We start from the raw sequence: 16,414 nt of genomic DNA on the forward strand, positions 1-16,414 counted from the left end.
CATGAGGCAGGCTGAGGCAGCTGCTTCAGACTGGAATCCAAGGGGCGGTGCCTCCACAGGTGCCTGCCACCAGAGAAGCGAGGAGAAGTGTTGACGGCTTCTGGGTTCTGACAAGATCTTGTGGACCTCTCACAAGATGTTGCCAGAACCCAGAAGCTGCAGGTACGCAGCTCCGCTAAGTGAGGCTGCAGCGGAGGGAATGGCACCTTCCTGTTTTGCCTCAGGTGATGAAACAGAATAGGCTGTTCCTGCTACCACTAGTGCTTTATGATTTTGCCTGTGGGGATAATTTCCTTCCTTCCTTCCTTCCTTCCTTCCTTCCTTCCTTCCTTCCTTCCTTCCTTCCTTCCTTCCTTCCTTCCTTCTATAATCAGCTTGAAAATCTTCCCAGCCTCTCATCTTTCCAGGTAACTAAAGAAGGATACTTTGTTTTGAACCTTGACTGTGGGAATGGCTTAGCCAGGTAGTGTTATCTACTGTTGGAGCGTCAATGCTTTTCTGTTAGATCGACAGGTTTAGTAGTGGCGGTTGGCACCTGTCTGTCAACTGAGTTAAATTTAAACTGTAAACACAGCTGAGATGGCTATAAAATATAAATCTCTACATGGTCCTTGGCATTTCCTTTCATGAATTGGCTTCAACTTGCCTCTTTTATATTGATTGAAGTGGTTTGAAACATCTGCCAATGTGACTTGGCAATGACTGCTGCAGCAAACACAGCACATGGAGAAGAATAGGCCTGCATCTCAACAGAGGTTCTTAACACATCACATTATGCATCATGCACACTATTGATTGTCATCATTTAACGTGGAATTGCTTATTTGTTCTTTCCTTCTCAGTGACTTTTTTGTTTTGTTTCAGATTCGACAGGAATAGATGATATTGAAACTGTTATCCCCTGCAGTCAGTATGCAAGCGATGTCTTTGTCACAGAAACACAGAGGCAATTTTCTCGTTATTACAATGAGTTTGAAGAGTTACAGTTGCTTGGTAAAGGGGCCTTTGGAGCTGTCATCAAGGTACATACAGTACGCTGCGTCAGACAAATTTTGTTCCATGGAGCGTGCAATTGGCTGATAAGGGGATGTGGAGTTTCCCGGAAGGAGCTTCTTTTATTATTTTGATTGAAACATCTGTCATGTAATTTCCATTGGGCAGGTGCAGAACAAACTGGATGGCTGCTGTTACGCAGTAAAGCGAATTCACATCAATCCCACAAGCAAGCAGTTTCGAAGAATTAAAGGGGAAGTGACCTTGTTATCACGCCTGAACCATGAGAACATTGTGCGCTATTACAACGCGTGGATAGAGAAGCACGAGAGGCCTTTGCTCAGTTCTCCGACATCGGAAACCACAGAAGGGAAGAAAGTCACTGACAAACTGGCTCAGAATGGGAAGGGTGAAGCAGAATCTATGGATGACATAGAAGCAAACGCCCCTCCTCCGGTTCTGACCAGTTCAGTGGAGTGGAGCACCTCATGTGAGAGATCTTCAAGTGCCAGGTTCAGTGGAGGGGATCAGGAATCCAGTGATGATGACGAGGATGAAGATGGAGGTGTATTTGCACAGTCATTCTTGTGAGTAGGGGTGCAGGTTTCTTTTTCATTTTTCCTATAAGGCATTTACTGTCTGTAGATTGGGTCCTGAGCTGCCAGGGATGGAAGGGCTCCTTCTGTTTTGATTGATTGATTGATCAATTCTATTTCTATGCCGCTTTTTGTTCAAATAAATCCCAAAGCGGCTTACAAACAAAAGATTAAAATAACATAATGGAACATCACAAACACGTCATAAATCGTATAGAATACTTAACAAATCATCAGCAAAACAATCCCAAATCCCAAATAAAACAATTACCATCTATGTAACACTATTAACAAAGCAACTAAAAAATAAGCTAAACATCACAGTTACACCAAAAATCATATTATAGGATTCACAAAGTACAACATTCATATCTATAAAACAGCAATCCGGTGGAAACTCAGTGGTCCTCCCTCTAGTTAAAGGACCAGGGAGGCTTTTGCTGATTTCCCCTCAACCCCCTTGAACAGATTTACAGGGGTGTGTGGTGGGAAGAAGGAATCAGTAAAGATTGCTTCATGTCTCCATCTCTCACTAGGAGCATCCAGTGAGCAGAGTCACTCCTAGGAACGCTAGATCTTTCGTTTTATTAGCATATCAGTCTATGAAATGCATTGGAAGCCTCCATAAAGTTAATTTGCACATTCATTTACACATCATGGTACCTAATCGCTCAGTACCTTATCACTTAAATGCTGTGCATCTGAATTCTGAACTACCTCTCTTATAAAAGGTTGTGTTTTGAGGTGATGTGAAAGTTCTGTCTGTAATTTTTAATCTCTTGATGGGTATTTCTGCCCATGCAGTTTTTCATTTGAAGTCATTTGAGTGATGGACATTCCCATGTTAACTGGTTTTGAAGGGGTTGGAATTAAGTGGGATTCCTCTTAATGTTGGAAGAGCACTCAGTTCCTGTGTCCGCTTGCCAAAGACTCCCTCAGGATACATTTAATAAGCTTCTGAAGAAATTCAGGTATCCATGGAACGTTGCTTGGAAAGCACTGCTTTTCAAGGATTTTGATGTTCTCCCTTTTCATCTGTTGATTTAGGCCAGCAGCGGATTCTGAAAGTGATATCATTTTTGATCATGAAGATGACAACAGCAAAAATCCTATGATGGTAAATACTGTGACTAAAAGTACCTTTCTGTGTCCTATTACGAACAATTCTAATCTCTAATGTTATTCATCAGTTGCACCTGTTCTGATACTATGAACTAATACAGCATCCAGTAATTTGTCATCTGTCACTTTGCATTAAAACTTGCATGCTATGCAAAATAAGCCAAGTTTAAATAGAGGCAGTTGATAAAGCTGTTGGGATTTTGTTAAGCGAATCCTGCCCTTAAAAACCCCAAGATCAATATAACTGTCTGCATAACTAACACACAGCACAAAATCAATCCAACACGGCATTAAAGCATCCTAAAAATACTTACCCAAGGACTAAAGATACTGAAACATGATTAAAAAAAACTTTAAATGTTTTCTTATAATGCCCCAAATGCATTAATATAGGTACCAGGCAAGCCTCACTGGGGAGGGCATTCCATAACCAGTGTGTCACCACTAGCCAATAGGCCCACTCCTTAGTACCACCTATCCAGCTTTTTATGTTGGGATAATCTAAAGAAGGACTTTTGATGAAGATCTTACAAGTCTGAGCCAATATATCTTGGAAGAGGGGATCCTTCAGGCAACCTGGCCCCAAGACTGTTAAGACTTTAAAGTTTATTACCACCTCTTTGAATTGAAATGGACTGGAAGCCCATGCAAATGATGAAACATTGACATGATGTGCTGATATCTACTAGTCCCCATTAATAATCTCTCTGCCCCATTTTGGCTGAGCTGAAGTTTCCAGAATTTTTTAAAAAATGTTCTAATAAAGTTAATGCTTTAGGGGGGGGGGAAACTGGCCAGTTTTTTGACCAGATTTGACAATTCAAGTTTCACACCCCTAAGTGTTCCTCAGGATACTGCCTATAGAACTGTCTCAAAACACTCTTGCTTTGCATCCCTATGCAGTTGGGGCTCTACTCAAGAGCATTACTGACACTACTTCTTCTGGAGCGAAGTCAAATTCTTGTTCCGCTCTGAGAGCAGCAGCTGTGCCTTTGAATTCTGGAATGTAGAGCTTTCCAAAGGGCTGGTACAGAAAACATATTCCGCCTGCCATAAAAATATTGATTAGATCTCCAGTTATATTTCTGGCTGTACAAGGAACAAAGAAAAAAAGAATTAAGCATTCTGCCTGGATCCTTGCTCATGTTGCTGGCAATGTATCTTGGATAGTCTGGGCAGGTGGACTAAACCTCCTCCCACAGTGGCCTGCCAGCAAGTCCAGCCAAATCTATTGTCACTGCCTAATAATGAGTCCAGCATTTTTGCGCCATAGTTTTTATAGGCATTTAAACTTAAGGGTGTTTCCTCAGTGTTGCGTTTTACATGGCAGCATTCTCCGGTTATGAAGGTAAAACATTTGACAGGCTAATGGTCCAGATCTCAGAATGATAGAATACTTCATTAAAGGTTTGCATGGTTGAGGGTAGACTTGTACATACTGTTAATATTATGATTCCAGTACCCCCACCCCAGTCTTATGTTAAGTGATCCTACAAGCAGGCATAGGTATTAGCATACAAGCTCATGTGGCCACATATGCAAGTAAAATGCAGTGATTTGGGGGGGGGGGGCTCATGCCAGTGCTTGATGTCAAGAAAAATAAAATTCAATCCAAGTAAAAATGGAAACAGAGCGCAATTTGATTTGGCACATGAAAACCACTGTGGTTTTAAAAAGTATGAGCACTCGCATGGTTTGTGAACATCGCTACATATGTGGAGAATCTCTGTTTGCTTGCATTCTACTTTTGTGTTTATCTGACGCAGGATGAAGGCTACAAAGGAAAAAATAGTCACAGTGAAGAGGATGAAACATCAGCAATTCAGACTGTTCACCATCTGTACATTCAGGTTAGAAACACTTAATGACTATGGTGTAGAAGACTGCATTTTAATTGAACCTAAGGCAGCATTTGTACATCACAGGTAGATCATAGTTAATGGTTTACCATGATTGTGCAAATGATTCCCGCTCCCCACTTCCCCTAGTTATCTAGGAGGGATGAATTCACAGGGTTGGCTTTTTTGTTTTTTAATCTCTGTATCCAGCATTTATTTGGCGGTGGTGATTTTCTCTGAAAACAAAACTGTTTGGCTTAGATTTCTGTTTCACCCTATCACAAAAGCTCATTGCATTTGGGGTTCAAACACTGTACATATGAAGTGTAGCCGGTTAGTAACGTTTATTAAAATCACACATGTTAGTCAAACGGGGAGGCTACAAACCTGAACAGTAAATGTTTATATATGCTAATACCATCACAGTGATATAGTTAGAAATGTTTTCAGTGCTAAGCATAACCATGAAGTGAATGTGGCTTCCTGTTTTTCAACTGTTTCTTCATTTTATATCTGAAGATGGAATATTGTGAAAAGAGCACTTTGCGGGATACCATTGACCAAGGTCTATATGAAGATACCAATCGCCTCTGGAGATTTTTCCGGGAAATTCTGGATGGATTAGCTTATATCCATGAAAAGGTGAGCCACATTCATGCCAAGCTCAATCGATTAAAATAATTGGGCTTGTATTCCTATTTGTTTTTGTTTAATCCTTGAAATCAGTGGAACCTAAACTTACATTGCAATCCTATATCAGTACAGTGGTACAGTACCTCGGTTAAGAACTTATATCTGTTCCTGAAGTCCGTTCTTAAACCAAATCCATTCTTAAACCGAGACGCGCTTTCCCTAATGAAACCTCCCACCACCAGTGCCCTTCCACCGTTCAGCTTCCGTTCGTAGACTGAGGTAAAGTTCGCTAACCGGAACACTACTTCTGGTTTTGCGGAGTTCATAAACTGAATAGTTCGTTAACAGGGCTGTTTGTAAACCAAGGTACCACTGTACTTGGGAAGTTGTTGTTGTTGTTTAGTCGTTTAGTCGTGTCCGACTCTTCGCGACCCCATGGACCATAGCACGCCAGGCACTCCTGTCTTCCACTGCCTCCCGCAGTTTGGTCAAACTCATGTTTGTAGCTTCAAGAACACTGTCCAGCCATCTTGGGAAGTAAATCATGACTAACTTTCCTATTGATTCGAGTTGATGCAGCTAACTTAAGGAATGGTCCTATACACACTTTCCTGAAAGTAACTCCCACTGAACATAGTGGGAGTTATTTCTGAATAAACATGCATAAAATTGCATCGTTCACTGAGAGGCTCCACTTGGCTTCAGTGGGACATGGCTTTCTCCAACTTCCCAATGAACTGCACTTCCGGCCACTGTTGGGTTGCAAATTTTATCAGCAGGCAGACATATATAGAAATAAACAGTTTCTTAGGTATCCAGGACCCATACCATATATTGATATGTGATCCATATACATACCAATTCTCTCATATCAAACTGTTTTATTTTATTAAAAGGGAATGATTCACCGAGATCTGAAACCTGTCAACATTTTTTTAGATTCCGAAGACCATGTGAAAATTGGTGATTTTGGTTTGGCAACTGATCACCCAGCATATGTAGTAGGTGCTTTTTTAAAAGTTGAACTATAAAAATGTATAATGTAAGCCATCTTGAAAAATAATTATTGCTATGTAAAAGAGGTGTAGTAGTTTTTGTTTGTTTGCACAGTGTGGGAGAGCCTCTTTTTGATAGATAATTGTGGTTTTTCACTGCACTGTTTCTTTGTACTTTGTCACTTCAGTAGTATGTATTACATTTTAATCCTACTGTTCTTTTAAGGCACTCAGAGCTCTGTACATTGTACCTTCACATTATCAATCCTTTTGAGTTAGTGCTATCCTGTACATACTGGCCCTGTGAGTTTCATAACTGTGAAGAGATTTGAATCTAGTACTTGTGCCTGTTGCATAGATTTTGGAATATCCACAGTTTTGAACCATCTAACAATCTGGGGAGGCATACAATTCAAGTTTTCTGGGGTTTCTTTTTCAGGCAGACACAAGGCAAGGAGAAGGAGAGGATTGTTTGGCAAAAAGTGATCCTTCTGGTAGGTATAAGAAAATTATTTCTACAAAACATTAATTGCTTGTGATGTACTATAAGAGGGTAATTACAGGATTGCTAAAAATTTGGATTAATAACACTATTTGGAGAAATACTTTAAAACAACAACCAACTTCTCCATTTAAAGAAAGTACTATGAAATGCCTAGACTTAGACAATGCTTCGGTGGCGTAGTTGATAACTAAGTGTTGTCCTTAATAGGTAACTTAACAGGAATGGTTGGCACCGCTCTTTATGTGAGCCCAGAGGTCCAAGGAAGTACTAAATCTACTTACAATCAGGTAAAAGTCTCTTTGGAAACTGTTAGGTACGAGGGATCCAAAAGTGGCTTTTTTGATCCAGGTCTCTGAGTTGACTGTAGAGATCTTTCTGTGCATAGGGTGCCTGTCTGGTGCTAGTTCTCCATGCTGAAATTCCTGTGCTCCTTCCAAAGGCACTGCTGAAGTTCCTTTGCCCATTATGACAAGGGAGCCCAGCAAGGAGAGATAGGATTGGCAACGCACACGGGGGAGGGGGGATTGTAGATGTGCCTTCCTCTAGTCTAGCACATGGAGAGTTTAAGATTCTGCTCTCCTTACTTAAATCAAATTCAGCAAAGGGAATGGGTCTGCAGTAAGGTAAAGCGAGCAGATTGTGGCTCAGTGCTTAGCCTTATTAGAATGGTTGTAAACTTAGGGGAATGGGCAGCAATGTGTTAATTTCCCTCTTTGCAACTACACTTACTTATACTTTCAATCTTTTTCTACTAGAAAGTGGACCTCTTCAGTTTGGGCATAATATTCTTTGAGATGTCTTACCATCCGTTGACGACTGCATCGGAAAGGATCTTTGTTCTCAGTCAGCTAAGGCTTGTATGTATGAAAGCTTCATAATAACCTGTCAAATATTACTTGTTGCTTACGTCACATACAGAATTCTCTCTGGATCCAGCATTAAACCTATTATAAAACTCTAGTTCCAGAACTTAACACAAATATATTTTAAAAAATAAATATCTAGACCAGAACTTCCTATTGACCGTTTCCAGAGATTATTCGTTTTTAATCATGTCCCTCCACCCACTAAGCCAATACAAAGTCTTTATAGAGCATAGATTTCATTTTCTGCTGTGTTAAGTAAAATACATTAGATCTGTTACAAAAATTGTTTGTGATAAGAAAGGGGGCTGCTACCTTCAACATTGCCTGGGGTGGGAGGAGAACTCTACTGCTCTTACATTTACTTGTAAAAAGCATGAAGGGAAAGTATTTGCAGTGGTATTGTACATTAATAGACATGTACCTGATGCAATGCATAATGAGCCAGTGTCTGCCCTGTGGGATCTATGTTTGCTATGCGATAGTACAAATAAATAGCTGTATAATCTATACCACCATCTGGCAGAATTGCTGGTGTGACTGCTTTGCCAACAATGAAAACTCAGTTTTGAGTGGCATCCATCAGCTGTTAAAACCCTGGAAATACGCACTTGGGGATTTGACTGAAGTACTTGCAATCTTTAAATTATTGTTCTGAATGCAAAAAACATTCTGGTTTTGGGGAAGCATATCTTTTGCAACTTTCTTCATGTCTGATACTACTCTGCTTTATTTCCCAGCCTTCTATTGAATTTCCAGAAGACTTTGATGAAGTGAAGAATGCAAAACAGGTATTCATAAACCTTTTTCAATTGCTGTGTTCTGTGTTCTCAAAGTTTAATCATAATTTTACCCTCTTTGTTTCACACCAGTGCATGCCCAAGCAATTACAATATAGCACTAGAGACAAAGGAAAATAAATTATAGAAAGGGGAAGTAAACTACTGACACTGAAGTGTGAAGTCTGCAGAGCTCATTAGAATGGCTCCAAAAGATTTATTGACATTTTACTCTGGAAATTATGCCACTTGTGGAATATTAACGTTACAATTATTTGCAACTTTTAGCTCCTTCTTATATTAAGTGTGGTGTTGGGAAGATGTGACTAAAAAGAAAAGAGCAATAATTTTTTTTTAAAAAAAAACACACCACGACTTTATTTTTGCTTCTTTTTTAGAAATTGGTTATTGCTTGGCTGTTGAACCATGATCCTTCCAAAAGACCAACTGCTATGGAGTTGTTAAAGAGTGAGCACCTTCCTCCACCTCAGATGGAGGAGTCTGAACTTCATGAAGTGCTTCATCATACTTTAGCAAATGTGGATGGGAAAGCTTACCGGACAATGATGGGTCAGATATTTTCACAGCGCATCTCTCCTGCAATTGATTACACCTATGACAGTGACATTCTCAAGGTTTGCTTTAAATTTAATGACTAGTACCGTGCAGGAACAATAAAATAAATAAATAACCCACAGCTGCTGTTGAAATCTGAGCTCTTACAATTTACTCCAGGCTTCCTCAAACTCGGCCCTCCAGATGTTTCGAGACTACAACTCCCATCATCCCTCACCACTGGCCTTGCTAGCTAGGGATCATGGGAGTTGTAGGCCAAAAACATCTGGAGGGCCGAGTTTGAGGAAGCCTGGGCTAGGCGATGCTGCAGTCCAGTTTATATGAATGTCTTCGGATGTCACAGTGATCCAGAACTGAATGCAGTGGTACCTCTACTTACGAATAACTCTACTTAACGAATGTTTCTACTTATGAATGGAGCTCCGTCCGCCATCTTGGATGTAGTTTAGATAGGATTTTTTCTACTTACGAATTTTTAGATAGGGCTGCTTCGACTTACAATTTTTTTCTCCCAATGCATTCCTATGGGATTCGACTTACAATTTTTTCTACTTACGAATGTGTGTTCAGAACGCATTAAATTCGTAAGTAGAGGTACCACTGTACTTTTGCTTGATATCTTACGTAAGGTTATGCATGTCCACCTAGATGCAGATACTAGATGATAATATGGGTGAATAAATTCCCTACTCCTGATTGTGCCCCCAAATACATCACACCAGTGGTGGTTGCACATAGATGTACATTTCCAATGAGCAGGTCAACTTATCTGCATAGCAGGTAACAGAGAATTGCTTGGAACTTAAGATCTGAGACTTTCCCAACTTTTCCTTCCCACTGCAGCCTCCTATAAAGATGTTTCTGAAGGTTTAGGAGGGTACCTATGGAACAATAGCAGCTCGGGCCAATTGGTGTTAACGTCTTGTATATACCTTGCGAGAGCAGAACTGCTTTCTACACTTGCTAGGAAACAAGCTTATGGAAATTAAACATTTTCAACACTTGACAATGTGCCATATAAAACTAAGTGGCAGTAGTAGTGCTTCCAACATTAGCATTGAAGATGTCAATATCCACGTCCCCTTCTTATGTTGAAAGCACAGAACATCCAGTTATAACTACATGCTTTTTTTCTTTTACCAGGCTACATGGAGGAGGCACAAAACATTTGCAAAAGCTTTTTGTGCCCTGTCTCCAATGCCGCTCTTATTTTTATTTATAGGTGTAAAATGCTGTTAAGGGATGAAGGCATAAAAACTCCTGCTCCCAATTTAATACCTTTCTACAGGACTAGAAATGTGAAAAACAGGTGTTGCAGGGGAGACATTATTTTTAGCAGCGTTCTTAGCAAATGGTACTGTTCTGACAAGGGACGCAGGTGGCGCTCTGGTCAAAACCACTGAACCTAGGGCTTGCCGATCAGAAGGTTGGCAGTTCGAATCCCCGCAACGGGGTGAGCTCCCATTGTTTGGTCCCAGCTCCTGCCAACCTAGCAGTTTGAAAGCATGTCAAAGTGCAAGAAGATAAATAGGTACCGCTCCGGCGGGAAGGTAAACGGCATTTCCGTGCGCTGCTCTGGTTTGCCAGAGCTCTGGCTGGCCACATGACCTGGAAGCTGTCTGTGGACAAATGCCGGCTCCCTCGGCCTATAGAGGAGATGAGCGGCACAACCCCAGAGTCGTCCGTGACTGAACTTAATGGTCAGGGGTACCTTTACCTTTTTACTGTTCTGACACCTCTGTTGCATTTTCCCATTATGTCCTAGGGCCTGTTTTTGTTTTTTAAACCATCTGGATTTTCTCCTTTTTAACCCTGGAGCCTCACGTGGGACAGTTTCTGAGGCATGTTTCTGAGCCTAACCATCATATTTCCAGGAATACTGTAATGGTTAAACTTTTAAACTTTAAATTATTGGTATAAAAAACTCCCAGCAGAGTGCAAAGTGGCCAATATTCAGTGAAATGATCCACTGGTTAAAACTAATGTAAGACTCTTTGCTGAGTATAACATCCATATTGCTTTCTCATGGTGTGACAGTATGGTCGTTCTGATTTGAGGTGGCTTGTACTTTGGATGTTTCCAGTGTTCAGAATTCCTTATGCATCATGATCATTCTTGATTCCAGGGCAGTTTTTCAGTGCAATCAATCAAGATCCAGCAACATGTATGTGAGACAATCAGCCGAATCTTTAAAAGACACGGTATGTATGTTTACACAATTGGTTCTTGAATTTGTTTTATACATAAATTGGGTTAGGGAACTATTTTTTCCTCTCTCTCTCTCTCTCTCTCTCTCTAAAAAAAAAAAGTGGGGCCAGGGACATTGATCAGCTCAAAGATTTTGCCTTTTTAGTTTTTGCTTCTATCTTAAAAAAAAAATTGAGCCGGGGAGGAGGGCCACTTACGAGGAGATATTGAGGAAATCAGAAAAGGGATGGAAGCTGAAACCCTATGATGAAATTAAAGAATTTCTGACTGGATGGTTGCAATATCACCAAGTAAATGATGTGTTTATAAATGATTTAAAAAAATAGGTTTTGAAGATAAAAGGTCCAAATTTCAAATAGAATTGTTGGAAGGCAGAACAAAATTGTTGTCATAAATGTATGATTTGTTGTTAGAATGGTATACGAAAGATGAACTGACAAAAGATGTGATGATAAAATGGGCAAAAGATTTTGGGTATAATATTGAATATGATGCGTGGTTGAAATTGTGGAATCAAACATTGAAATTTACTGCATGTACTGCCCTGAAAGAGAATGTCTTGAAGATGATGTACAGATGGTATTTAACACCAGTAAAATTAGCCAAGATGTATAGGATGAGTAGTAAAACATGCTGGAAATGTAAAGAGAAGGATGGTGAATTTTATCATATGTGGTGGACATGTGAAAAAGTTAAAAGATTTTGGGAAATGATATACAATGAACTGAAAAAGATTTTTAAATATACTTTTCCCAAAAAACCGGAGGCTTTTTTATTGGGTCATATAGGACAAGAGATTGTAAAAGGAGATAAAGTATTATTTATGTATGCGACAACCGCGGCAAGGACTTTGTTAGCCCAAAAATGGAAAACTCAGGAGTTACTGACGATCAAAGAGTGGCAGACAAAAATGATAGACTATGCGGAATTAGCAAGACTGACTAGCAGGATCCGAAACCAGGGAGAGGCAAAGTTCCAAAAAGACTGGAGTAAATTTGTGGACTATATGGAGAGGAATTGCAGAAGTTTAAAGACACTTGCAGGATTGAAATAAATCCTACGAAATGACTTTAAGTAGAAGGAGTAAAGGAACTGTGAGATAAGAGTTGATAAGAAAACCAAATGAGGGGAGGGAGGGGAAGTCAAAGCTCGGCAGAGCATTGGGAATTTGAGATAGGTGAATAGATGTTAAAAAGAGAAAAATTGTGTGTGTTGTGTTTGTTGTTGAATGTTTTGTTTTGTTTAATGTGTTTATTTGAAAAATTTAATAATTTGCTTTTAAAAAAAATTAAATTAATGGACTCTTCCCAGAACCCATAATGTTCCAGTTTATTCCAGTAAGGTTTTCACAAGAAAAGTACGTGTGAATTCTATGCAAAGAGAATTTAAATGGTCACCAAAACTACAGTGGCAATTCCATCTTTTAGGAATGAGAGAGACCTCTTTCTTCTCTGCACCTATTACAGGGGTAGGCTCAATATCTCTCACAGAGTCTTGACCAGCCAATCATGAACATACAGCTTTCTCACTAAGAAAAAAAAGGAATGTTACATACGAGTGCATTGGCTTTCTAAAACTGTCTGTTAGTTTCCCGTTTGTGGTGCAGAAATTAGACTCTCTCAACCATTTTTGAACAGGAGCTGTCAAGCTGCACACCCCCTTGCTTATGCCTAGGAACAGAAAACTGTATGAACACAACGAAGCTTCATATTTAATGGATCACAGTGGAATGCTGGTGATGCTTCCTTATGATCTCAGGGTGAGTAATAGTGTAGAGTTAAGTGATCTTAGAGTTTCTGCCCAGCCACTTTACCGACTTTCCTTGGTTGACGATGAGGGCTGATTCAGACATTGATGTTGGCATTGTAGGATGGTCCTCCATGCAGCTGAATTCCTTTAAGACCGTACTACTTTGCAACCGCTCTCCCTTCCCTCTCATGTGGAAACCTGACGCATTAAGGAAACAATTTCTAGCGTTTATAAAAGGCAGATTAACTCAGAATTGGCTTCACGTAGTCAACAACACATTCCCAGTGTGACAAATTAGTTTCATTTAGTATTTTTGTCACTACAGTATAATAAAATAATAGTAGTAGTAGTAGTAAATGATTGTGCAGTCTGATTGGAGGAAGTGTTTTAAAGAATTCTAATTGCTGCAATTGAAAAGGTGCTCTGGCGCGCTTGTTCCTTTTCCCCTCCTTATTTAATCATGTCATAGTTCTGGTCAATTCTGCTAAAAATCAAATGCTCATTTATAGGATTAAACTAGCAACAATTTCAAAGGGTTGTTCTGTTCATAAAGTATTGATTACTGGAAGAATTTCACAAAATCTGAAACCACATAAATTAGAATGATTGGCTATGTAGATGAACCTACTGGAAATTTTGGTGGAAAACTTTCACTAGCATTGCCTATTTGGCATTAAAATGAACTTTTGACAAGTATGGAAATCATTTCTGAAGTACTATAATCATTTCAACTACTTTTGTTTGATATGATCATTTTTTAATTTACACTCTGCATTTTACGTTTCCCCCTCCAGATTCCTTTTGCAAGATATGTAGCTAGAAATAACATAACAAATTTGAAAAGGTAAGGGAATGGCCCAGGAATTATTTCATTCTTTCTTCAAATGTAGTACCTGCCTGTCTAATTTTTGTACCTTTAAAAATAAATCTGACCTAAGTAGGAGAGGCCATAGTTCACACTTTGCATGTTGTATCATTCCCCGTCATTTCCATTTACAAAAAGAATCTTGAGTAGCAGCACTGGAGAAATCTCGTCACAGCCAATTGTTGCAAGCAGAATGGGGGTAGATGAGTCAATAGCACTGTAAAAGGCAGATTCATATCTGTTTGCCCAGACCTTTGGGAATGTCCAGTGATTGATGGTTGATCCCTGCACATGATTTTATTGGCTGTGTTAATTGTTTGCAATCAATATATTGTACGTTGCTGTTTTTATTGTGTTGTAATTGTCCCTGGAACCTAGGGTTGCCATATTTCAAAAAGTAAAATTCGTGACACCCGCAAAGTGGTTGAGCTTTTTTCCCTCCCCCCAAAATAGTAATAAATGTCAAATAACTAAAAATAAATAAAAATGCTTTAAAATGTAAAATATTCACATTTTACTCCCGCCCTCCCAGATATTGTATCGAGCGGGTTTTCAGGCCTCGGAAATTAGACCGCTGTCATCCAAGAGAGCTCTTAGAATGTGCTTTGGATATCATCACTCCTGCTGGCAACAGTTTTCTACCTATTGCAGAAGCAATCTACACAATTTCTGAAATAATCCAAGAGTTTCCTGTGTTGCAGGTAAGTGTTCCTCTGCCCCCCCCAAAAAAATATACACAGTGTTTTAGTTTTTGTTTAGTTTAAAAGAAGGAGTCTCTTTCTTCTCCTGCACTTATCCTCTTAAACAGGTATCCCCAAACTTCGGCCCTCCAGATGTTTTGGACTACAATTCCCATCTTCCCCGACCACTGGTCCCGTTAGCTAGGGGCCATGGGAGTTGTAGCCCAAAACATCTGGAGGGCCGCAGTTTGGGGATGCCTGCTCTTAATGTTAGGGCATTGTATAAATAGCAGAGTAGGAATGAAATTGGTCCATTTTATAGCTTGCCTTACAGAAGTCTTTCAAAATTTTATGCAGTTTAGTTTTTCTTCCCTCTCTACCCAACTGTAACATATCTTTGCCAGACTTCTAATCAAGGATTGTATGTGTTTAATATCTGTAAGCAAGACATTAATGAGAAAATGTTGGATTTTTCCAAAGATTTTTTACATACTTTCCCTTGGAAAATCTCAAAACATTTTAAGAAAAAATTTGCAGAGGAGAAGCAGATGTTATGAAACTGCAGGGGACTTGTACCAGCTAAGATTACTGGATAATCACGCCGAGAACACAGTAGCCACAATCCATCATCGCATAAACATAGCCTTCATTTTTATTGAAGCTTAAATGTTAATGATTCTAAAATATTTATATATTAAATACCAAATTTGAATAACTGGTTAGGATGCCAAGAACTGATTAGATTTATGCAGTGAAGTTGCATTAGCTGAACAGAGTTTTTGATGTTTTCTGACACACTCTCTTCACACCACAATACCATATTCCAAGCTGTTCCAAACTCTACCCCATTTCAAAAACCACTTTTTGTAGTTCCAGGGCAGAGGGAGAACGCTTCTGTCCCTAAGCCTGCTTAGACTCACAGAACAAGTTTCATGGTTCATTGGATCCTGACCGCTGTTTTCAAGCTGTACACAGCTAACACGGCTTAACTGCAGTTTCAAACGAGTTCTTCCAAGTTTGAAGTACACCTAAGTTCTGATGTGCAAGACACAATGCTATAGGAGATCGAATGATTAGTGAACTTTTTCCCCTGAATTAAGGAAACTCAAATTTGTCTATCATTAAAAAGGTAATGGGCATAAACACCAAACTTTGCTCTTTATTAGGAAAGAAACTATAGCATCTTCTTGAATCACACTGCCTTACTGAAAGCTATCCTCCTGCATTGCGGGATACCTGAAGATAAACTCAATCAAGTTTACATCATTCTGTACGATGCTGTGGTAAGTCATTTATGTGTTCAGTAACCACAAGGCTCCTTTATTGGTTGCAGACAAGCTGCATAAATCATTGCAGCAAGTTTTGAAGGAGGGACCAGAGGGAAAAGGAAGAGTAGGTGTTCACCAGGATCACAGAGAGGAGGAAAAGACAATGGGTTCATGTAGCAGGGAAGTAACATTAAAGTGAACATTGGATCAAATGTCCCCAACTGCCTTTAGGCTGTGATGCACTAGCTCTGCTTGCCGTGATTCAGCAAAGGAGATTTGTACACACATCACTTGCTGGTTCAGGAACCCTGAAGATACTGGTGTGGATGCTTATTAGAAATACTTTATTGTCACTGTACCACTTGTTTACAGTGGATTATTTTTAACTGTTTCTTGTATTTTTTTATTTGCAAATACAACAAAATGTTCTGTCACAGTGATCATTTGTGGGAAATATGTATTTGGGGGATGTTTAGTGCGATCACGTTTAGTTATAATTGGTGTATGGTTTTTAAATATTTCTTCATTTTCTATGTAAGTTTCCTTGAGACCTTCCAATATAAGGAGACACATAAATAAAGTTTAATAATAATCTGCATATAAATGTTGAGCATTTTATGGGTGACAGGACAGAAATTTAAATGTCACATTTTTATTTTATTTCATAAAATTTAAGCACTGCTTGGTTTTAAAAAACACAAATTCTGTTTTAAGTCACCCCCAAACTAGAAATAAGAGAATATC

General features: G+C 39.4%; 1 protein-coding gene across 2 annotated transcripts in view; it reads left to right on the plus strand.

The window, feature by feature from the left end:
* EIF2AK4 (eukaryotic translation initiation factor 2 alpha kinase 4) overlaps positions 1-16,414 on the plus strand; it is a 40,618-nt gene that overhangs the window by 14,896 nt on the left and 9,308 nt on the right. For both annotated transcript variants that reach the window (XM_035110899.2, XM_035110909.2), the window contains exons 11-26: positions 865-1,022; positions 1,162-1,580; positions 2,637-2,706; positions 4,478-4,561; positions 5,069-5,191; positions 6,079-6,183; positions 6,617-6,671; positions 6,890-6,969; positions 7,438-7,539; positions 8,286-8,336; positions 8,723-8,959; positions 11,026-11,101; positions 12,746-12,867; positions 13,652-13,701; positions 14,255-14,423; positions 15,569-15,685. In XM_035110899.2, coding sequence (XP_034966790.2) covers positions 865-1,022; positions 1,162-1,580; positions 2,637-2,706; positions 4,478-4,561; positions 5,069-5,191; positions 6,079-6,183; positions 6,617-6,671; positions 6,890-6,969; positions 7,438-7,539; positions 8,286-8,336; positions 8,723-8,959; positions 11,026-11,101; positions 12,746-12,867; positions 13,652-13,701; positions 14,255-14,423; positions 15,569-15,685 — 2,018 coding nt within the window. The remainder of the gene's footprint in view (positions 1-864; positions 1,023-1,161; positions 1,581-2,636; positions 2,707-4,477; positions 4,562-5,068; positions 5,192-6,078; positions 6,184-6,616; positions 6,672-6,889; positions 6,970-7,437; positions 7,540-8,285; positions 8,337-8,722; positions 8,960-11,025; positions 11,102-12,745; positions 12,868-13,651; positions 13,702-14,254; positions 14,424-15,568; positions 15,686-16,414) is intronic.

The sequence above is a fragment of the Zootoca vivipara genome, chromosome 1 (assembly GCF_963506605.1).
Source record: "Zootoca vivipara chromosome 1, rZooViv1.1, whole genome shotgun sequence".
NCBI lineage: Eukaryota > Metazoa > Chordata > Lepidosauria > Squamata > Lacertidae > Zootoca > Zootoca vivipara.